Source organism: Marmota flaviventris, chromosome 11 (assembly GCF_047511675.1).
Source record: "Marmota flaviventris isolate mMarFla1 chromosome 11, mMarFla1.hap1, whole genome shotgun sequence".
NCBI classification, from domain to species: Eukaryota; Metazoa; Chordata; class Mammalia; order Rodentia; family Sciuridae; genus Marmota; species Marmota flaviventris.
In genome coordinates this window covers 78,823,631-78,847,045 of record NC_092508.1, presented here as the reverse complement: position 1 = coordinate 78,847,045, position 23,415 = coordinate 78,823,631, and the positions used below count along the sequence as shown (strand labels likewise).

Here is a 23,415-nt window from a genome sequence, read left to right as displayed (position 1 = left end):
ACAACTGTACCCCAAATTTTTTCTTCATCCACAATAAAAACTACTCATTAAGCAATAACTGCCACCTCTCTACCTGGTAACCTCTATTCTACTTTCTATGAATTTGCTATTCTGGGTACCTCATATATGTAGAATCATACATTTGCTCTTCTGTGCCTGCTTTATTTTACTAAGTATAATGTTTGTAGGATCCATTCACGTTGCAGCATATTTGAAAATGTCATTTGTTCTTATGGCAGAATAATATTCTGTTGTTATGTATTTACCACATTTTGTTAATCTGTCTGCTCATGTGGGTGGACATTTGGAGTTTTTCTCCCTTTTGTCTATAATGAACAATGTTGTTGTATACACGATTATAGAAAATATCTATTGGTGACCAAGTTCTTGAATTTTAAAAGAGTAGAATTACTGGCTCATGTGGAAGTTCTATGCTGAAATTTTTTAAAAACTGCCAAGCTTTTCTACAGCAGGTGTATTATTTTACATCATGACCAGTAGGATGGATGCTCTAGGATTTTAGGTACATACCATCTTCTCCAGCACTTTCCTTTTTTTGTGTCATAATGGTCATGCACATGGATATGAGGTGGTATCTCACTATAGTTTTGGTTTGTATTTCTATTTTTGATCTGTATGTGGGTTTTATTTATTTATTTATTTTTGTCATTTGTTTTGTATTTGAAGAATTGCCCATTCAAGTCCTATGCCCATTTTTAAGTTGGATTGTCTTTTTGTTCTTAATATATTCTCAGTGTTAATCTGATTTGCCAAGTATTTTCTTCCGTTATAGAGGTTTTCTTTATGCTTTTTTTGGGGCGCGGAGAGTGGAGTATCTGGAATTGAACTCAGATGCTTACCACTGAACCATATTCCCACCACGTTTTATTTTGAGACAGGATCTTGCCAAGTTGCTGAGGCTGGCCTCAAACATGTGATCTTCCTGCCTTAGCCTCCGGGGTTGCTGGAAATATAGGGGTGTACCACCAAACCTGGCATCTTTTTGATTTTTTGATAATGTCTTTTGGACAAGTGTGTGTGTAGTGCTGGGATTGAACCCAGGATATCATTACCTGCTAAGTGCACACTGTACCATTGAGCTTTTCCCCCCATCCCACCTTTACACAAACATTTAAGTTTGATGAAGTTTTTTATGGTCTTTTGTTTTCAAAGCCATATTCATGAAGTTACTGTTAAATCCAATGTCAGATCTTATGTTTTCTTCTTTTGCAAGCATGTACTGGGGATTAAACCCAGGGGCAATTTACCTCTAAGCTATATTCCCAGTTGTCTTTATTTTTTAAGATAGATTTTAACTAAGTTGCTGAGAGTCTTACTAAGTTGGTGAAGCTGGCTTTGAACTTATTCTCCTCCACAGCTTCCTGAGTTGTTGAGATTACAGGTGTGCACCACCATGCCCAGCATCTTCTTTTAAGAATTACTTCTTGTCAAGTGCCATGGCGCATACATATAATCCCAGCAGCTCTGGAGGCTGAGGCAGGAGGATCCAGGGTTGAGCATCCCTAATCTGAATTATTCCATAATTGGAAAACTTTTATGTCCTCACTTGGCACAACTAGTGGAAAATTTCTGACCTCATGTAACAATTCCCTGTCAGAACATCGGTGCACTAAAAATATTGAATAAAATTACTTTAGACTATGTGTGTATGGGACAAATGAATTTTGTGTTCTGTTCCCAAGATAATCTTTTGATGTATATGTAAATCTTCTAAAACCTGAAATACTCCTGGTCCCAAGCATTTCCATTATGGGGTACTCAACCTGTACCTATTTTCTTTGATATTGTATTGCATTGATAAAATTTGGAATTTATCTACCTTCCTAATTTTCTCTGTAGTGGAAGTATTCTGTATTATGTGTTATCTACTTTATTTGAATTTTGTATTTTTTTGTAATCTTGAATTTTGAAAGCATACTCACTGTTCAATATTTTCTGTGAACTCAAATTCCTAAGAGTTGACATCTATTTTATGTTTTGAAGGTAATGTATTTTGTCTCCTAAGGACATATATTAAGTTGAATGAATAAATGAATGAAAACAGTGCACATAATTATTCTGTTTCATTCAGATAAACAAGTTTTTAATGTTTCTTTTTTTTTTTTTTAGACTTTGCATCGAAGTGGAAGTTTCATCAATTCTTTGTTACATTTGGAGGAACTGGGATTTCGTAGTGGAACACCCATGATTAAAAAAATAGCTTTTATTGCATGGAAGAGTTTAATAGATAATTTTGCCTTAAATCCAGGTACTCAAAGTTTTTGATTTTTCTACTGGGCATTGTCGCACACACCTATAATCCCAGCAACCCTGGGGGCTGAGGCACAAGTTCAAGGCCAGCTTCTATAATTAGGGAAGCCCTCAGCAATGTAGGGAGAACCTGTTTCAAATGGGAGTGGTACTGGGCATGGTGATGCATGCCTATAATCCTAGTGGCTCTGGAGGCTGAGACAGGAGGATCTTGAGTTCAAAGCTAGCCTCAGCAAAAGCGAGGTGCTAAGCAACTCAGTGAGACCCTGTCTCTAAATGAAATCCAAAATAGGGCTGCGGATGTGGCTCAGTGGTCAACCCCCAGTACCAAAAAAAAAAAAAGGGGGGGGACTGGGCATGTAGCTGTGGTAAAGTGCCCTGGGTTCAGTTCACAGGTCTAAAATAATAAAAATTTTTATTTTTCATTGAATTACTTTTAAGCAAGATTAAACAAGTTTTTCTCATTATTTATTATGTCAAAACTTAGGTATTTATTGACTTTATCATAAGGGAATAGGAAGCGATGATAGCCGTGAAATATCAGTTACTAAGCTTTTTTCTATCATTTCTAGACAAGTCCCAAATAGTGGGTTAGCATTAATATATGAAACTGATTTCTTTGAACTTGTAACCTTATTGTGCAATGGAGTTGTTTGATGTATTTTTTGAAATACTTTTTATATCTTTATTTATTTTTATGTGGTGCTGAGGATCAAATCCAGTCACATGCTAGGCAAGCACTCTGCCACTGAGCTACACCTTCAATCCTGATGTATGTTTATGAGGAAGAGTATTTGGCCCAAAAGTGGGTCGGAATGAGTACTTAAGTAGGTGACATTTAATCTTAGATTTAATTAGTACTATGTTTATAAGATCTGCTAGATAGTGTTATTTTTATCCTGATTTTCCCTGTCAGAGACCACTAATCCCTTTCTTTCCATATTTCTGTATTTCATAAGGTGATTATTTGCATTACTAGTTATATTTATTTAAAATATTGAAATTTTTTTTTTTTTTTAATCCTGAGGCAAGAGGATTGCAGGTGGAGGCCAGCTTAGGCAATTTAGTAAGACCCTGTCTCAAAATAACAACAAAAAGGGCCAGTAATGTAGCTTAGTGTAGAGTGCTTGCCTAGCATGTGTTATGCCCTGGATTTGTTCCATCCCCAATGAAAAAAGGATCAAAGTATATTTTGTGGCACTTTTTTTTTTAATATTGAAAATGAAATCTTGCCTACTTTATTAACTGACGATTATTTAGGTATAGCTAGTTATGTACCCAGCAGTATGAGGCAGTTTTGGGGGATTAAAATCTTTTGGAATTATACTTGGAGCCCCTTTCATGGACAAAAGGATTCAGAAAGGAAAGTGTCCTGGACTGGAGAACTTGTGTTCTGCAGTGATTTGAGTTGATTTTCTTTATTTGTCCTCATGTTAGGGATTTAACTCAGGGGTACTCTATCACTAAGTTATACCCCCAGCCTTTTAATTTATTATTTTGCGATAATCTCACTAAATTTTCCAGGCTGACCTCACAATTGTGATCCCGTACCTTATTGTGAGTTGCTGGGATTATAGGTGATTAACTTCATTTTCTTGTAGAAGTGTTAGTTGAAATGTCTATATGACAGAGCAGTTTTAAGAAACATTGATGAAAACTATTCCACCAAATACATGACCTTTTAAACAAGGTACTTGAGCACATATTACTTAAATGTTTTAATTTATATATCCCTGGTCCAACTTACATGTATATTTCTATTTAAACAACCAGAATTCACTTGTATGCTGAATTTTAACAATCTGATTATTGTTAAGGTAAGGTAGATCTGAATCTAAGTCTGTTTAGGTTTCTAAAACATAATCAGTGGCCCTAGCAATGTTTTTTTTTTTTTTTGTATATGTGTGTGTGTGTGTGTGTGTGTGGTACTGGGGATTCAGCTCATGGGAGCCTTATATCCTCAGTACTTTTTTCTTTTCCTTTTTTTCAATTTTTGAGCCACAGTCTAAGTTGCTCAGAGTAGCCTTGAACTCCTGGCTGAACCTCCGTATTCACTGGGATTTTATAGGCATGCACCATCACACAGGGTTGCCAACAATGTTTATAATAGTTATTAGTTGATTAAAAGAATGATATCCTGTTTTAACATAATGTAAAAAATGCCTCTATTTCTTTGTTAAATGGATGTAATGCTAACATAGGACTGCTTTTCAATTTTGGCATTTTGCATAGGGTCATATGTTGCTGGGGGTGTCTGCTGTGTTTTAGGAAGTTTGGCAACATCCTAGATTTCAGCCCACTCGATACTAATAACATCCCTCCAGTTGTGATAATCAAAAATACTGTAGACATTATTGGGAAAATCATCCAACACACAGTATCTAATAGACATTGCTTGTTCATATTCATTGGTTTTAGTCCAGCTTACTGAGTTTTATAGGAGTACAAATTTTGGATACAGCAAGAAAATCTGATTTTATTTTTTAAACATGTTGTCTTGCTGTGGAAAAAAGAGACTTATATACTTTATTATTGAAGTTTAATATTCACCTCTGTGCTTATTTTCTTTTAAGATATTCTGTGTAGTGCAAAAAGACTCAAGTTGTTAATGCAGCCTTTGAGTTCCATCCATGTGAGAACAGAAACTCTAGCATTAACAAAGCTAGAAGTCTGGTGGTATTTACTGATGAGACTTGGACCTCATCTCCCTGCAAATTTTGAACAGGTAATATTACACGTGTTAAATGCCACTGTTTTTTTTTTTTTTTTTAATTAATGTGTTCTTCAGATCTTTCCAGTCTAATCTTTTTGTGTTGTTTTTGCTATATATTAGTAGACTAATATATTTTCCCCCCTTAGCTCAGAACTTTATGGTCATTTTCTCCAAAGGGTGTTCTCCAATGGCCTGAAATGGAGCCCTGTAAGACTTGTTAGTCAGCAAACACAATATCTCTTCTTATTCTAGAAGTATTGATTTTAAGATGGATCTCACCTGCAGCCCCCCAAGAGGATTTTTGACATTAGTGAAATGTTAGTCAAGTGCTATACTGGGTAGATAAAAAGTTGGCTCAGTTATTTGTTTTTAGTTATCCTTTGTCTAGGCTACATAGTTATAATCACTCATTTAAGTTGGTTATAGGTTTTTTTTTAATATAAAATCCTTTTTTTTTTTCAATATACTTTTTAGATATTGATGGACCTTTATTTTATTCATTTATTTATATGTGATGCTGAGAATGGAACCCAGTGCTTTACACAGGCTAGGCAAGTGCTCTACCACTGAGCCACAACACCAGCCCTGATGATAAGTTTTTAAAAATGATATTACAAGCTTGGCATGGTGGTGCATTCCTGTGATCCCAGCAGCTTGGGAGCATCCTCAGGATTGAGAGTTCAAAGCCAGCCTCAGCAACAGGGAGGTGCTTAGCAACTCAGTGAGATCCTGTCTCTAAATAAAAATACAAAATAGGGGGCTGGGGATGTGGCTCAAGCGGTAGCACGCTCGCCTGGCATGCATGCGGCCCGGGTTCGATCCTCAGCACCACATATACAAAGAAAGATGTTGTGTCTGCCGAAAACTAAAAAATAAATATTAAAGAATTTTCTCTCTCTTTCTCTCTCCCTCTCCCTCTCCCTCTCCCTCTCCCTCCCCCCCGCCTCTCTCTCTCCCCCCTCTCTAAAAAAAAAAATACAAAATAGGGCTGTGGCTCAGTGGTTGAGTGTACCTGAGTTCAATCTCCAGTACCAAAAATTTAAAAAAAGATACTACAAATCCATTTGTATTTTAATATCTCTCCTAACATTTAGATAGTAAATTTAATGTTGTCTATATTCTCCCACCCCCTATGGTGAGGTTGAACCCAGGGGTCCTCTAACACTGAGCTACATCCCTAGCCTTTTTTTTTTAAATTTCTCTCTGTTTATTTGAGACATTGTCTTGCTAAATTGTCCAGGCTGACTTTGAACTTGGAGTCCTCCTGCCTCTTGGCCTTCCAGGCAGCTGGGATTTCAGTCTTAGGCCACCATGTCTGGCCTAAATTTTTTAAAATTTAAATATTTCTATCCTTGTTTTCTCAATTTATTTAAAAAATAAAAAGGAGTAATTATAGCCCGGTATGGTGTTACATATCTATATCCTAGCTACTCAGGAGACTGAGGCAGGAGGCTTGCAAGTTTGAGGCCAGCTTGGACAATTTAATTAGACCATGTCTCATAATGAAAAATAGAAAGGTTTGGGGATGTAGCACAGTGTTCAAGTGCTTTCCTACCATGTGTGAAGCCCTAAGTTTAATCCCCAGTACATGGGGGAAGGAAGTTATTTCTATGTAGCTTATTTATATGTAGTTATTTATATTTATATTAAAAAGCTTAGTGGTAAAGTGCCCCTGGGTCCAATGTATAAATTTATATGTATAAATTTCTGTTTCAAATGTAGAACTGAAATATATAGATAATATACATTTAGGGCAAATACAAATTTAGAAAGATCTTATTTTCTTCAATTCTGGTTTTAAGTCTGTGTAAGAAAACCATCAATACAATTCAGTACAGCTTGAGTTTCCCTTATCTGAAATGCATAGGATCAAAAAGGAAGAATATTTCAGATTTTGAATTATTTTTATATATAGAATGAGATATCTGAGGATAGGACTCAAGTCTGAACATGAAATTTATTTCTTTTATGTTCCATGGTGAGACTAGTTTGGTATGAAATTTTCCAACACTGGTATCCTGGGGCTCAGAGTTCTGGCTTTTGGAGGTTCTATAAATTTTTGAATTAGGGTGCTCAGTGTCCATATCAAAAGAATTAAAATTGCTCTAAATAGAAATTTATGTAAGGCTTTTAAAAATATGACACTCAAGGGCTGGGGTTGTGGCTCAGTGGTGGAGTGCTCACCTAGCACTTGCGAGGCCCTGGGTTCGATACTCAGCACCATATAAAAATAAATAGATAAAATAAAGGTATTATGTCCAGGTACAACTAAAAAATAAATATTGAAAAAAATGACACTCGGTTTAAAGATATATATTTATTCTTCTTTCACCCAATAGGTTTGTGTTCCTCTGATTCAGAGTACAATTAGCACTGATTCTTGTGTCTTACCTCAAGGCAATTCATCTCGTATAGCTACTTCTCCAGGTTTAAGTCCTATGACTCCTGTACACAAAGGTAAGGAATAGACTTCCTTTTTTCTCTTTTTGAAAAGATTTTGAAGGCTTTTTTACTTAGTATCTTTCATATGAAGTGAAGTATTTTATCATTTTTTGATCTGTTATTAAAAAAGACATTTTGTTTTTCTTTGTTACTGATTACTGTGTTAAGTTGCAGAGTTGTGGTTGGAAAAGATGAATGTGCTTTACCTACAACTCAGGATAGCTAATAGAAAGTAACATAAAATTCCGTGTTTTTTTCCATAGCAGAATCTCGGAGCTTTGATTAAAAACAACAGACTTTTGCAGATAAAAGAAATGTGACTTAGCATACAACATAAACAGTTAATTGCTATTACTATTTTGTTACGCATTGAGTGTTTTTCATATTTAAGTACCAGAAAGAACTATATATGCATAATTATAAGGGGTGGATTACTGCCTGAAATTTTAAGTTGTATTTGTTTTGAAAATTACATTGTAATGTTATAAAGTACATGCATTTTGGTAGCTAATATAAAATAACCTTATATAAATGGACTTTTCTCTCTCTCTCTCTTTTTTAAGGTGCTTCCCCCTATGGAGTTCCTGGAACTCCACGCATGAACATGAGTTCAAATTTAGGTGGAATGGCCACAATCCCTTCCATTCAACTTTTGGGACTTGAAATGTTGCTTCATTTTTTGATGGGTCCAGAAGTATTGAGTTTTGCTAAGCAGCACAAACTTGTGTTGAGCTTAGGTATTTAATTATTTTTAAAATTATTTATTAAAACAATCCAGGACTTGCTGTATTGGTAAAGAAAGGTCTTATTTTTCTCCGTAGCATAATGCAATTGTTTGTGAAATAAGTGCAAAGTGTTTTAATAAAAATCACATCCATTCAGACCATCTAAAATTTTATATTGAGAATGCTGTCATATCTTTCGTTTTATATAATTATCTTTTTGTTCTTCTTGTTTTAGAGCCACTTGAACATCCATTAATCAGCAGCCCTTCATTTTTTTCCAAGCACGCACATACACTTATTACTGCTGTGCATGATAGCTTTCTTGCAGTTGGAAAGGATGCTTCTGGTAAATATTTAAGAAAAAATTTTTTATTATTCAAAACTATGTTTTAAAAGAAAGTAAAATAGAGCCAGGAACAGCGATTCTTGCTTGTAATTATAAGCAGCTTGGGAGGCTGAGGCAGCACAATCAGAAGTTCAAGGGCAACCTGGACTTGAGACCCGGTCTTTCAATTTAAGAAGAGAAAGGTTAGGGATATAACTTATTGGTAAAATGCCCCTAGGTCCAATCCTCAGTACCAAGAAAAATAAAAGAAGGTAGAATGGTAAATATTCTATGTGGTACCTCTTACTAGTCAGATTGGGCACGGATACTTAATTGATTTAATCTTGAAAGCAGCCATTTTACAAATGAGGAAACTGAGCTGTTCAGATAATGTCAGTAACTTGGATAAAGTCACATAGCAGATAATAGGGCTATGATTTATGCCTAGGCTCTGTGGCTCTAACATGTAAATGAATGCATTTAAACCCCTGGGTCCATAGTCTAAATGTTTTAAAACATTTTAAAAATGTTTTAAAAATTGATCGTATGAAAAAAAAAAAATTGATCGTATGGCCAGGCACAATGATGCGTGCCAGTTTTCTAGCTACTATGGAAGCTGAGGCAGGAGGACTGCAAATTCCAGGCCAGCCTGGGACACTTATCAAGACTGTCTCAAAAAGTAAAAGGAGCTGGGAATGTATCTCAATGGTAGAGTACCCTGGGTTCAATCCCTGGTACTACCATAAAACAAAGAAGAATATTTTGCCATTTAGGTGATTGAAGAATGAATTATGTGGTTTTTTTCTCTATTGGTTTTCAAATATTCTTAGGATTCATTTTTTTGTCCTTTCTTATAACTAATGAGTCTTACAGAGAATTCAGAAAATAAGAGTTACCCTTATTTGTATGACTTGATGTTTAAAATGTTATAGCTTTATAAATTTGTTGTAATGAATATTATAAGGGAATTATCACCTTGGTAAATATTGCTCAATTTATTTCTTCTGTTTTATATGGAAGAAAGGGAGAGCCTTTGAATTCATATATACACTATTAAAAGTATTTTGTTTGACAGATGCAGTTGTCAGTGCTGTCTGGAAGGAGCTAATTAGCTTGGTGAAATCAGTTACTGAATCAGGTAAGCACTATTACATTGATGAAATGATTTTTTTCTCCAAAACAAAAAGCTTTAATATAATGATTGACTGTGATAAATGCTAAAAATTATAAACTTCTCTTGATGCATTCAGCCTCTGCATTTTTTTTTTTTTTTTTGGTATTCATACATTAAATTGGCATCTTTCTCATTTTTCTAATTCTTCTCCCTCACCTTTTCCCATCTGTTACATTGATAGGATTTCTTCCTCCCCCTTAGTAATATGTAAAGTTTGCTCATATATAAGGCGGGATGGCTAACATGAAATTTTTAAAATATATCCTTTAAGTATAATAATATCTAGGTAATTAACATCTCTTCATCCCCAAATATGCTGTTAGCTTCCATCCTTCTGGTAGAGATGAGATGTTTTACTTGTGATTTTCTAGATGTGTGTTGTGAAGAAAGCATTTTGTAGATGGGTTGTAGTCATCAAGATTGCTGAAATATATTCTCTGGTAATTCTTTCAAAAAGGGTACACAAATTAATTTTCTAAATTGTTTAACATCAGAAAATATCTTTGTTTTACCCTCAAAATTAAATGCTAATTTGACTGTATACAGTATTCTAGGTTGAAAACTTTCTTCCTGAAGAACTTTTATGGTGTTGTTCCATTTACTTCTAGTATCCATGGTGCCCAGTGATAAATCTTCTGTCAGTCTGATTCTTGTTCCTCTGTAGGCTATTTTCTCTCTAGAAGCCTTTATGATTTTCTTTTTATTACTAGAATTTTAAAACTTCGCCAAGACATGTCTAGGGGCGAGTCTGTTTTCATTAATCCTGCTTGATATATTTGGTGAGCTTTCTATTTGGTGAGCTTTCACTACCTTTCCTCCCTCCCTCCCTCCCTCCCTCCCTCCCTCCCTCCCTCCCTCCCTGGGATTGAACTCAGGGGTACTCCACTACTGAGCCATATCCCCAGCCCTGTTTTGTATTTTATTTAGAGACAGGGTCTCACTGAGTTGCCTAGCACCTCACAGTTGCTGAGGCTGGCTTTGAACTAGAGATTCTCCTGTCTTCAAGCTCTTGGGATTACAGGCATGCACCACCATGCCTGGAAAGCTTTCTTCAGTTATTTCCTTAATTATGTCCTCAGCACCATTCTCTTTACCATCTTTTTCTGGAGTTTCTAACAAAGACGTTTCTGAAGTTAGTCTTAGTCTGTCTTTATTGATTATTTACTTGGCCATCTGTATTGTATCCTTAGAGAATTCTTCTAGTTGATTACATAGATTGCTCATTCATTCTTCAAGTATGTCCATTCTACTACTAAAATCATTTGTTGAGTTTTTGGTTTATAAGACACCTACATGGAAGTTTTTTTATTTCCAGTCTTGGATCTCTCTGAAGGTACTGATCATATTTCTACTAAAATTTTCTTTAGTTCCTTGGGCTGTTTCTTTGGATGTTAGCTCTTCTACTTCAAGAATAATATCTATTTTCCTTAAAACCTTGGTGATTCCTGATGGATCATTCAAGTATATACACAAATGTTTTTATGCTCATTTATAACTTATCTCTGATTTTGTGGGCAAGGTTGGGAGATCAGACAGTCCATCCTACTTCCTTGACTTCTGAGCCTAGCTAATTTCTTTCCCTTCTGGGTTTTGTATACCATCTGGGGTTTCAGCTGCTTTTTCTTCTCATAGAGTCCCAAACCGAGTAACCAAAGGCAATTTCTTTAAATCCACATAAGGTCTCTCATTTTTTCTCTGTCTGGGAGGTAGTCATTGCCTTTTTTACTTCAGAGACTTTCCTTCTTCTTCCTCTGACTCAGAATCCACTATCAAATAAATTAAAATAATCTTCACATCATCCCTAGTTATTTCCTCAGCTCTGTGCTTTGAATCTACCACAGTAAGACCCTGAAAGGTTTAGTCTTGTTCCTCACATAATAGAGAATTATCCTCTCCTTTCTCTTCTTTCCTCTGAGGTTTCTTCCTTCTCCCCCTCTGAGGCTTCTCCTTTTTCCTCTAACTTGGAGGTTTTGTTTTCCTTCCATTCTAAAAACTCTTTCTCCTGAGTCTCATAAGGTCCTCCCCGCTGGCCTTGTAACTTATAGGAAACTTGAAGCCATCATTTGCTGTTCCTCCAGCTTTACTGTTTGAATCTATTAGAGTTTTACTCCACCTTCCTGCTTCTATTAGGAACAGGATAAATCTCTGCAGAACACGACTTGATCTATTGTGCAGTAGAGTCTCTATTTGAGAAGAAGGGATTCATTGCAGAGGATTCAATGAAATGATTTTCTAGAATCCAGTGAATTGTTTGTCTTTCATGTATAAAATTAATTTGAAAATTGTATTGTATCATTTTCCATGCGACCCGCCACCCCTTCTTTTGCAGTCCTGGGGATTGAACCTAAGCTACAGTCCCAACTTTAGCACCAAGCTATAGTCCCAACCAACCCATTTTATTTTGAGAAAGGGTCTAACATCCAGACTGGCCTGGGAATTATGCCATCCTTCTGTGTCCCAAGTAGTTAGGATTACAGATGTGTGTGTCTGTGCTTGGTTTTCTCATTAATTTACCTTAAAGCATTTATTGCTGATTTGGAAAAAAAATTACTGTTTAGTAACATTTAAAGCTTTCTATGCACATATATTAATCTCTAAAATATGTATTTAGACCTATACTCTTCCTTTTGCTTTTTGATAGGTAACAGAAAAGAAAGATCAGGGTCTGAAGTTCTGACCCTCCTACTAAAATCTTTGGAAAGTATAGTAAAGTCAGAAATATATCCTGTGTCAAAAACATTGGTAAGTATATCTGTAAATTGAACTTTGAATAAATCATATTTGAAATGAATTTTTGGATAGGACAAATTTTCAGAGACTTTGTTACATTTTTTGGGGGCAGTGCTGGGGATTGAACCCAGGGCCTTGTGCATGCGAGGCAAGCAGTCTGCTAACTGAGCTATATGCCCAACCCTCCAGAGAGACTTTTTTTAAAAAAAATACTTTATTAGTTGTTGGTGGCCCTTTATTTAATTTTTTTATATGATGCTGAGAATCGAACCCAATGCCTCACACATGCTAGGCAAGTGCTCTACCACTGAGCCACAACCCCAGCTCCTGGAGAAACCTTTTTAATCAAGTATTTATCAGCAGTTTTGTTCTGTAATAAATACCCTTCTATTGATATTAATCATTTAAAAAATAATAAAGTAAATGACTATATTAGCCACTAACATGTTCAAATTAATAAAAAGAATGTGCTATACTGAGAAAATGAGGTAAAGGGCATGAAATTTGAACTGAAGAAACAATGTTTTCTAATACAATGACAGGAGTGCTGAATACCACTAATGGTTAGCTGGTGAATACATTATTGATTAGTACTAGGATTGTTATCCAGGGCCTCAAGAATAGCAGACAGAAACAGTCTACCAATGAGTTATATCCCTAGCTTATTTTTAGTTTGAGACAGCATCTCAGTTGCCAAGGTTGTTTTAGAACTTTTGATCCTCCTACTTCAGCCTTCTGTTAACTCTTTAACCCTGATAATGACATTGGTATTGAATACATTTTTGGTTTTTTTGGTACAGTTCTGGGGATTGAGCCCAGAGCCTGTTAAACTAGGAAAGCACTCTACCACTGACATACACCTCCAGCTCTTAAATACATTTTAAAAACATACAGTAGTGAAGGAAAGGAGAAAGTAAATAGTATGTAGTTGCTGGATTTTTTTGTTAAGTTTTTAATCACAGACTGGGAATTGAACCCAGGGCACGCTTGTCATCAAGTACATCCAGGTCTTATTTTGAGAAACACTGCCTTCAAATTTACTCTTCTCAAACTTGCCTTAGCCTCCTGAGCTGGTATTATAGGCATATGGGACAGTGCTTGTCTTGTATATAAATTTTATAATAGTAAGCCACCCAAAAAATGATACCTTAGTTTAAATTCCTTATGTTTTCTTTATGTACAGTGACAAGTAAATGTACCATGGCAGTATAGCTTGTGGTTTATAGCAAGGACTGTAGAGCAGATTTGGTTGAATCTCCGACCAACTGTTTTTTATTTATTTTATTATGGTGGTACCAGGGAATGAACCCAGGACTTTGCATATGCTAGGCAGAAGCTCTACAAGTGAACTATACTCCCAACCCCCCAACTGTGTTTTAGAGTAAATTTTCATAGTTTATCTACCCTTTTGGTCCCACTGATTGGTTTATAAATAGGCTGTGTAGTATTGATAGGTAATTAAATTAGTTAATACATGGAAAACACTAGGGGTCAAGGCTCAAAATAAATGCTTTTAATGTGTTTCAAAGAAGAATATGTAAAATTCTGTTGTAATTATTTGTTATGATTTGTTATGTTACTGTGACACTTAAGTTATGTCGTCTATGTTAATAGCAGTGTAGGAAGATTTTTTTAAGAGAGCAGTTTGGTAGGTTTATTCGTATTTGAGTTAGCAATTTTAAACCCAGTTTCTAATTAATAGTCCTATGAAATGTATGCTTTTGGCATTGAATACGAAATGCATTTCAAAATTTTCTTTTATCAGTACAAAATAAGAGCTTCAGCATTCATTTTTAGAAAAATGGATGAATAAACAAATTATAGACATTGATTCATTTAGCAGCATCAGTATATATTAATGAAATACATTAATGATTTACACATTTCACATTGTGAAATGATTAAATATCATTAAATATCCTCATTGGTTTATAGTAGTGTTCATATGGAGTTGGGGTTTAGCTTAGTAGTTCAACCTGGGTTTATTTCCCAGCACCACAAAGAAAGCAAAATATGTATAGGAGTTTATTTCTTTCTGTGTACCTACACATGCAGACATTTAGAAGATCTGTGAAAATACACTCCAAATTGAACGCATTATCTGTAAAGTACTTACTGTGCACTTTTCATATTTACGTATTTGAAATTTTTAGCTTAATGGAAATATATATTAATCAACATTATTGAAAGAACATATCTTGTAATGAATTATTAAAAGTACAGTTAAAAGAATAGTATTTTACTAAGTAAATAGACTTCTTTTTTTTTAAACATTACTGGAGATTAATTCTAAAGCCTTACATGTACTAGGCAAGCACTCTACCATTGAGTTAACACCCCCAGCCCATAAGGTGATGTTTTTAATGGCTGACTACTGTGATCTTTTCTCTTTCTTAGGTCCTCATGGAAATTACAATTCAAGGACTTCCTCAGAAAGTATTAGGTTCACCAGCATATCAGGTTGCTAATATGGATATTCTTAATGCAAGTATCTTAAATGTAATGCTATGATAAAGATTGGCCAAAAAAAGAAAAAAAAATCCATGATATTTCCATATTTTCTTATATAAAGGTGATACTTGGGTTTTAAGATTCTGAGAGTATCGGATTTGAAATATGTTGACTGACTTAAAAACAAACAAGCGGTAATCATTAAGGAATTAAATAGCTTATATATCAATAGGTGAAAATACTTTCCTGGCTTAAATAATTGACCCCAGAAGGAAAGATTTCTATTCATTTATACATAATAGAGCTTAATATTGTGAAATGACATTACCTACATGGTGTAGGTGGGGATTTAGTAAGTTCTAGCTTTTTAAATGTCTGGAATCTCACCAGTTCATTATTTCTCTTGTAGAAGGTATAGCTCTCATTTAGAACAGAAAGATACTGGGTTTTATTTGTTGTGATACCTAAATAAAATTTAACTTTTTTATTCTAAGACAATCATCATTTCTTAACTGGTTATAGCAAACAAGTATACTATGTTTTGTAATTGATTAAGATTAACTTCATTTGCTCCTTTTTTCAGGGAACTCCAGCTTTGTTCTTAATTCAATTAATTTTCAACAATAATCTCCTGGAATGTGTAGCAGATGAAAGGTAAGTTTGTACTTTAAATAACCTGTAGGCTGAGGAAGGAGCTTAGTGGTGGAATGATGATGTAGCATGCAAAAGGTTCTTGGCGTAGTTCCCAGCTTTGCAAAAATATAAATAAGCAATATGAAGTTGGATATGATGATGCACACCTGTAATCTCAGTGAGTCAGGAGGCCAAGGCAGGATGTTTGCAAGTTGGAGGCCAGACTGGGCAACTTAGTGAGACCATGTCTCAAAATAAAAAAGAGACAGGGTGGGGATGGAGCTCAGTGGTAGAGTGGTAGAAACTTTATGAGGTTTCTTATGGAAAGATTATATAATGAATAAGATTCTTTTATTAAATAATTTTCATAAATAAGACTTCGAATTCATTTTTTATTTTCTTTGTAATTATTTTTAGAATTTGTTAATGTGCAGTTAATGTATTTCAGCAAAAGTATTCAGTAATACATTCTTTTTTGTTTTTACTTCAGGTTTTTTCTTAATCTTGAAACACTTGTAGGTTATGTGCTTTCTGGTCCAACTTCACCATTAGCTTTTAGTGACTCAGTATTAAATGTTATTAATCAAAATGCAAAGGAATTGGAAAACAAGGAGCATCTCTGGAGAATGTGGAGTATTATAGTCACACCATTAACTGAAATGATTAATCAGGTATGGTGTAAATTTGCTGTATATTTCCACTCAAATTTAAGAGACAGTTTTCTTTTTATGATATGAATAGAAGCTTGACTTTGTGTGTGTGTTGAAGGGAGGTTCTGGGGATTGAATCTGGGGTCTCGTAATTGCCAGGGCAGCATTCTCCCACCGGGGTACATCCATGGCCTTTTGCAGTTGTTGCCCAGGCTGGACGTGAGTTTGCAGTTCTCTTGCTTAGTTGGGTTTACAGGTATGGGCCACCATACCCAGCTAGAACTTTGAATTTTAATAGAAGATATTAAATATTTTTTGTGTGTGTGCTGTTGGTTAATTTTCTGTCTACTAGATTGATTTCATTGTGTTTTTTATTTTTTTAATTTTTTTTCTGCCTTTTTTACCAAAGAAAGCTAACCTTACTTAATAGGGGTCTAAGAGCTTTGTTTTCTCCAGTAGTGTTTGGAGAAATATATATAATACATACAGATTCTTAAATATTTTGGGTCCTTTGAGTAGTTACACCAATAGGTAGTAATAATGATCATCTTGAATGTTATATATTCTGGTGAAGCCATATTACTTCAAAGCCATTTAACATTCTCCTAAGTTAGAGTTGATTACTATTTTTTATACTTAAATACTAAAAAGGTGTTGATACTGACAGAACAGGGAGCACAAGTTCACTTTCATGGACAGGTTCTCTGGACTAATATTGCTAAGCACAAAATGATACCACAGAATTTTTTACATTAGTATGTCTACTCAGACTAGCAAACTATTAAACATATTCCTATTGAATAATAATAGCTTATATATTTCTAAATAGCTTCCCACTGTTTGAAGGATAGCAGAGGTCCTTGTTTGAATTCTGTATATGTATAATAACAGATTTAGGGAGTTGTTTCTGGGTTTCTTTATAGGATCTAAACTCTGTGCTTTCATTTCCCACAGATCATTTATTTATTTTTGTGCTGGAGATGGGGCTGACGACCCACCCAGCACTCTACCACTCTCATAGTCGTAGAAGCCAAAATTCAAAATGAAAGTGTTATATGGTTCTTTCTAGAGCTCTGAGGGAGAATCTGATCCATTTTTCTCAGCTTCTGATAGCTGGTAGTCTTTGACCTTCTTTCTTTTGTGACCACATGGCTTCAGTCTTTTCCTTGATTTTTTCCACATGGTATTCACCCTCGTGTTATCAAGGTGTCCAGATTTCTTCCTCTCATAAGGATACCATTCATTGGATTCAGGATCACTCTAATGCATTATGACTTTGTCTTAACTTGATTATATCTGTAAAGATCTTATGGACAGATAAGTCATATTCATAGCTACCAAGGGAAAGGAGTTTAAAAAATCCTTAATGCTATTAGCACGGGACACAGTTTTATACCTGTTAGAAATACTTAATATTACTAGGTAGATGAGGATAACTTTTTCATTTTTCTTTTTTCAGACCAATGAAGTGAATCAAGGTGATGCATTAGAACATAATTTTAGTGCCATCTATGGTGCACTTACTTTGCCAATCAACCATATTTTTTCAATACAGAAATTTCCTCTGGTAAGACCGTGTCATATTTTTATGTGTAAGGAATTTGTGCTTTTCTAAAAAAATATTGCCTTTTCAACGTTTATAATGAACTCAACAGTAATTTTGCCTAAGATAGGATTCATACAACTTTATTAGCTTAGGGGAAAAGAAAATGGTGAAGAGAGAAGTTTCTTTTTATCTTTGATTGCTGATACTATGGTTAGAACTCTTTGGGAATTGGGGAAAAGTTATTACCTATGCTAGACTCTTCTTTGACACCTTAAAAGATATATTGATTCTATTTGCTATTGGATAAAGAGGTATATATTAATAAAATTTCTTTATTATTAGGCTACCATGAAGACTTTACTTAGAAGTTGGTCAGAATTATATAGAGCATTTGCTCGCTGTGCTGCCTTGGTGGCAACAGCAGAAGAGAATTTGTGCTGTGAAGAACTTTCTTCCAAGATAATGTACAGTTTGGAAGATGAATCGCTTTCAGTGAGTTTGTTTTGGTACTGGCCTGTTATTTTAGTTGTTGTTTGTATTTAAGGAAATTATTTTCAAGTAAATGGAGGTAACACTTTTGAACTGTCATTTACTAATGTTTCTCTTTTATAAGAGACCAAGTTAATACAGAAAACAAGTACTTCTTTGTGAAACAGTTTTTTTTTTTTTTGGAAGGAGGGTCCTCTCAGGTCCATGTACCAGGATCATTAAGAGCTCTTTTACTATTTTACTATGTACTTCCATGTGGCATTTCAGAATAACAATACAAGGCGTAGGCTGTTCTGTGTACTTTCTCATATCTGTTAGATGTCAATCTGGAAGTTTTTAGTTTTTTGTTTGTTTTGGTGGGGGCAGGGGTGTGCTCATGGTTGAACCCATGGGCACTTTACCACTATATTCCCAGTCCATTTAATATTTTATTTTAAGACAGGATCTTGCTAAGCTGTTGAGGGTTTTGTTAAGTTGCCCAGGCTGGCCTCAAACTTTGATTTCTCCTATCTTGGGTTCCTGAGTCACTGGGATTACAGGCATATGCAGCCAAGCCCAGAAGTTTTTAATGTTCAAAGTAGTCTTTGAGGTTGATTGGTTTTAGGATCAGCTTATAATTCGAAAACTTACATATCTTCAAGTTCCTTATATAATGTGACTTAATAATATTTGCATATAATGTATACACATTTCCCCATGTTCTTACAATCATCTAGAATATTTATGATACCTAATGCTATATAAATAGTTGTCATACTGTATTAGGGAATAAAAGCAAGGAAAAATATCTTAAACAGACTTAGTTTTTACTCCCTGTCCACCTGAAGTATAGTTGTACATAATTTAATGAGGGGATACCTTCTGAAATGTGTCCTTAGGGCAGTTTCATCATGTGAAAATCAATAGAGCAAACTTAAAGCTAAATCATGTAGAAAATAGAAGTAGACTCTAATGATAAAATGTGTAGTGTAGCAAATACATAAGCTGCTAGCAAACATGGATATCAAGTATTATGTCCTCTACATATATATGCTATACTTTTGTGTTACTGGTAGCACAGTATGTTTCTTTATACCAACATCATCATGAGGATGTAATGGGTTACACTATTGACTGCTGCATTGTCAATAGGAGGTGATAGGAATTTTTCAGCTTTTGGTAATCTTATAGGATTTTTGTCAAATTAAGTGATCTGTCATTTACCTATAACCATCAAGCAAGGTATGAGTGTGTCTTTGATATGTTGTTGGTTGAAACTGTATGTGCAAAACCCATGGATACAAAGGACTGACTTTTGTGTCTGTGTGTGTGTGCAGGGGAGAGGGTACTGGGAATTGAAACGGGACTTTACCTTTGAGTATATTCTTTTATTTTTAAGAAAGTGTCTCACTAAGTTGCTGAAGGTCTCCCTAAGTGGTTGAGGCCAAGCTTGAAGTTGGGGTTCTATTATTTCAACCTTATGAATCACTGATAGGCCACCATCCTTAGCCAAACAACTGACTATATAAAAGTCCCTTTTCACTCTTTTCTCATCTTCAAAATTAAACGTATTACTGTTGCCAGTAATTTCTTACTTGAGATACTACTTTTAATTTTTATTCTGTCACATTTGAAGTCCATAACATTTATCCCAGGAGATAAAAACCTGGTAGGATTTCATCCCACACATTCTTACGGGGCTTGCCACATTTCAGGTTTTGTTGAAATTTTTAAATTTTTAGTTAGAGTACCTACATTATTCTGAAGGATTCCATAAGACCTGAGAAATCTCTCCCCCTCCCCCACAAATTAAAGATGCTGCTGACATAACCTGTTTAATGTTTTCTGGTTTTGCTGCTTAGCTTTGTTTTTTGTGTTCCATTTTTTTCTCCTTGTTTTACTTTATATTTTATTTCTGAGGGAACAGAATAATTGTCAACTACTTTTAGATACATGACCACTATCTTCCTGTCTTTGTGTAAATAATTGGTTGGTTAGCAAACTTAGGGATAAAAAAAATATGTATCACAGTTGTATTATATCACTTTATTGATATGTTTTACATATGAAAAGTTGTACAACTGAGTGTCCTGGCACACGCGAGTAATCCCAGATGCTATATTCAATCCCTGATTCTGGATAAGAAAATGTAAAAAGTTGTTGATACATAATAACAACCATCGTCATGACGTCATAAATATTCATTACCTCCAAAAGTTACCTCACATCTAGAGAAGGGGGCTCATGAACTGCCCTGGTTGGCACGGAACTCCTGGGCTCAAGCTGTTGTCCTGCCACAGGCTCACAAATTAACTATAGGTTGGTAGTTTAATTTTTTGAACACTCTTTATACTATTGTCTCTAATAAGTGGACCATTTTATATTCCCACAGTGTACAGTGTTCCTCCTCTTCCTACTCAAAATAGAAATTTGATTTTTTTTTTTTTATAGAGATTTGAATTTTTTTTTCTTTTTAAAAATAGCTACCCTAACAAATATAAGGTGATGTCATGGCTTTGATTTGCATTCCCTGATACTGGTGTTGATTGCCTTTACATATATAACTGCTGGTTGTTTGTATTTATCTTTTGTCCCCCACCCCCATATTGGGTATTGAACCCAGGTCCTTGCTGACGTAGGCAGGTGCTCTACTGCTGAGCTCATACCCCAACTCTTTTTAGTTTTTATTTTTATATAGTCTCAATAATTTGCCCAGATGGACCTCAAACTTGAAATATTCCTGCCTCAGCCTCCTGAGTTGCTGAAATTATAGGTAATCTAATCACCACCTTGCTGGGCTGTGTCTACTTTTGAGTAATGTGGTGGGTTTTTATGTTGGTTTGGTATCACTGGGATTACAGGTGTGCACCACCACATCCAGCTTGAGGAATGTTTATCTAGGTTTTCTGCTCATTTTAAAGTTTGGTTATTTGTTTTCTTAATATTGGGTTATTGGAGCTCCTTATGTAATTTAGATATTCAACCACTTATCAGGATACATGGTTTGCAAATATATTTTTCCTTAAATTGTCCCTTCATGCTGTTGTTTCTTTTGCTGTGCAGAATCTTTTTAGTTTGGGGTAATCCTGTTGGTCTGTGATTGCTTTTCTTGCCTGTGCTTTGGATGTTATGCAGGAAATCATTAGCAAGACCAATGTGAAGAAGTCTTTCCCATTTTGTTTTATTAGTATTAATGTGTTAGGTATTAGTATGTAAGTTATTCCATTTTGAGTGAACATATGGTGTGAGATAAGGATCCAATTTTATTCTTCCTGTTTTTTTTGTTTTTCCTTGCATAATTTATTGAAGAGACCATCTTTTCCCCTTTGTGTATTGTCAGTGCTCTTGTTGTAGGACCACCCATGTGAGAATTTATTTCTGGTCTTTTTGTTCCATTGGTCTATATGTCTGTTTCATTGCTAATATGAAACTGTTTTGATTACATAGTTTTGTAGCAATATATTTTCAGTCAGGAAGTGTGATGCTTCTTGTTTGTGGCATTTTTCCTCAAGATTGGTTACTTTGGCCCTTCAGGTTCTTTTGAATGTTTTAACCAAATACCATTGGTTCAGGCCCAGAGGTGCACATCTGTAATCACAGCTACTAGGGAGGCTGACAAAGGAGTATTGCAAGATTCAGGCTACCCTCAGAAACTTGCCAAAACCCTAAGTAACTTAGTAAGATTTGGTTTCCAAATAAAAAATTGAAAGGGCTGGGGATACAGCACCCCTAAGTTTAATTTTCAGTAATAACACACAAAAGGAAAACATAATGCCATTGGGATATTAAGGTAGATTACATTGAATCTGAAGACCACTTTGGGTAGTATAGATATTTTAACAATGTTAATTATTCCATCCTTAGAAAATAGTTGTGAAGTAAAGTACTTGCTGAATTGTAAACTTGTATTATTACAAATGTATAGTTTAATACTAACCTTTTTATTAAGTAATTTTTTGGGTTCTCTGTAAAGTTTAGGATCATTCTGTTGTCTTTGAAGTTTGGGAATTTTACTAGTCTGTTTTTAAATATTTAGTGAACCTTTTCAATATAAAGAAATGCGCCTTTAGGTCAGGAAAATAGTGCCTTGCTTTACTGGTGCCCTTCAGTTTTTCTATTTGAGTAGTATCTGCCCTTGCTTTCCCCCCCTCCCCCCCATATACTTTAGACTGTTTTTAGACCTTTTGACTTTGTCTTCCATGTTCTTTTCTTTTTCCACATAGTTTTGGGTGTTTTGTTTTCTTTTGCTTTGTTTACTGCTTTCTGGGAGCTTGATATTTCTAGTTGTTCCCATTCCTTTGCCGTATAAATGTTTAGAGGAGTATTAAACTGTTTTGATTTACATTTAATGTTTTAAATGAATATAATTTCCCTCTTAACATGAGAATATTGTGCTTCTTGCATTGACTCCTGGTGGATTAAAGTTCAGTTTGTATTTAGCAAATTTTCATCATGGTGCTTGGTGTTGATAGTAGGAATGTATTTTCTAATACAAGAGAGAAGTGTTTTTCTAGTTTTAATGGTAAAATTGTGGTTATAGTAATCTTCTGCTTTATAATTGTGAGCAAGGAGGAAGCTCCTAAATTTAACATCTTTGCATCTTTTCTTCTAGTATGTAGCCTCCCATTTGAACTGACCCTTCTGTACGATTTTCATACATAGCAGAGGCATTATTTTCTTCCTCTGGTACTTACATTTTATGGCACAGGCTGTCTTTAGGGCAGATATGGCAGTTAATCTAGTTAAGTGAATAAATGGAAGGTAATGGAGGATAAGGAGAGAAGAAACACTGGCCAGTTGTTTTATACATCTCTAAATGCAGTACAATTTTTTGTTTTGTTTTGTTTGTTTTTGGTACCAGGGATTGAACTCCAGAGCACTCGACCACTGAGCTGCATCCTCAGCCCTTTTTTTATATTTTATTTAGAGATAGGGTCTCACTGAGTTGCTTAGAGCCTTGCTTTTGCTGAGGCTGACTTTGAACTTGAAATCCTCCTGCCTTAGCCTTCTGAACCTGTGGAATTACATGCGTGTGCCACTGCACCCAGCTAAATACAGCAAACTTAACTTTTAATCAACCATTTAACTATTTTGTAAATATCACTGTGACTTCTGTTACTCTGAGGTTCCATTTGGAAAGTTGTTATTTTTGAAGTGTTCTCTTTGGCTTATCAGCCATGGGTTTTCTTTGTTCTACTTTTAGTTTGCTGCTGCTCCTCACCTCCATAAATTGGTAGTCTTTTGAGTCTGTGGACCTTTTTTTATTTCAGTTGGATTGGGGGAGAAA

The 23,415-nt window shown here is 35.0% G+C and overlaps 1 protein-coding gene across 3 annotated transcripts in view; it reads left to right on the top strand.

The window, feature by feature from the left end:
- Nucleotides 1-23,415, top strand: part of Rif1 (replication timing regulatory factor 1) — a 61,862-nt gene that overhangs the window by 11,012 nt on the left and 27,435 nt on the right. For 2 of the 3 annotated variants that reach the window (XM_027937915.2, XM_027937913.2), the window contains exons 9-20: nucleotides 2,131-2,269; nucleotides 4,845-4,996; nucleotides 7,324-7,441; nucleotides 7,990-8,163; nucleotides 8,387-8,497; nucleotides 9,552-9,614; nucleotides 12,292-12,392; nucleotides 14,778-14,864; nucleotides 15,415-15,485; nucleotides 15,955-16,135; nucleotides 17,574-17,681; nucleotides 18,003-18,152. In XM_027937915.2, coding sequence (XP_027793716.2) covers nucleotides 2,131-2,269; nucleotides 4,845-4,996; nucleotides 7,324-7,441; nucleotides 7,990-8,163; nucleotides 8,387-8,497; nucleotides 9,552-9,614; nucleotides 12,292-12,392; nucleotides 14,778-14,864; nucleotides 15,415-15,485; nucleotides 15,955-16,135; nucleotides 17,574-17,681; nucleotides 18,003-18,152 — 1,455 coding nt within the window. The remainder of the gene's footprint in view (nucleotides 1-2,130; nucleotides 2,270-4,844; nucleotides 4,997-7,323; nucleotides 7,442-7,989; nucleotides 8,164-8,386; nucleotides 8,498-9,551; nucleotides 9,615-12,291; nucleotides 12,393-14,777; nucleotides 14,865-15,414; nucleotides 15,486-15,954; nucleotides 16,136-17,573; nucleotides 17,682-18,002; nucleotides 18,153-23,415) is intronic. The other variant, XM_071619180.1, reaches the window with a different exon arrangement.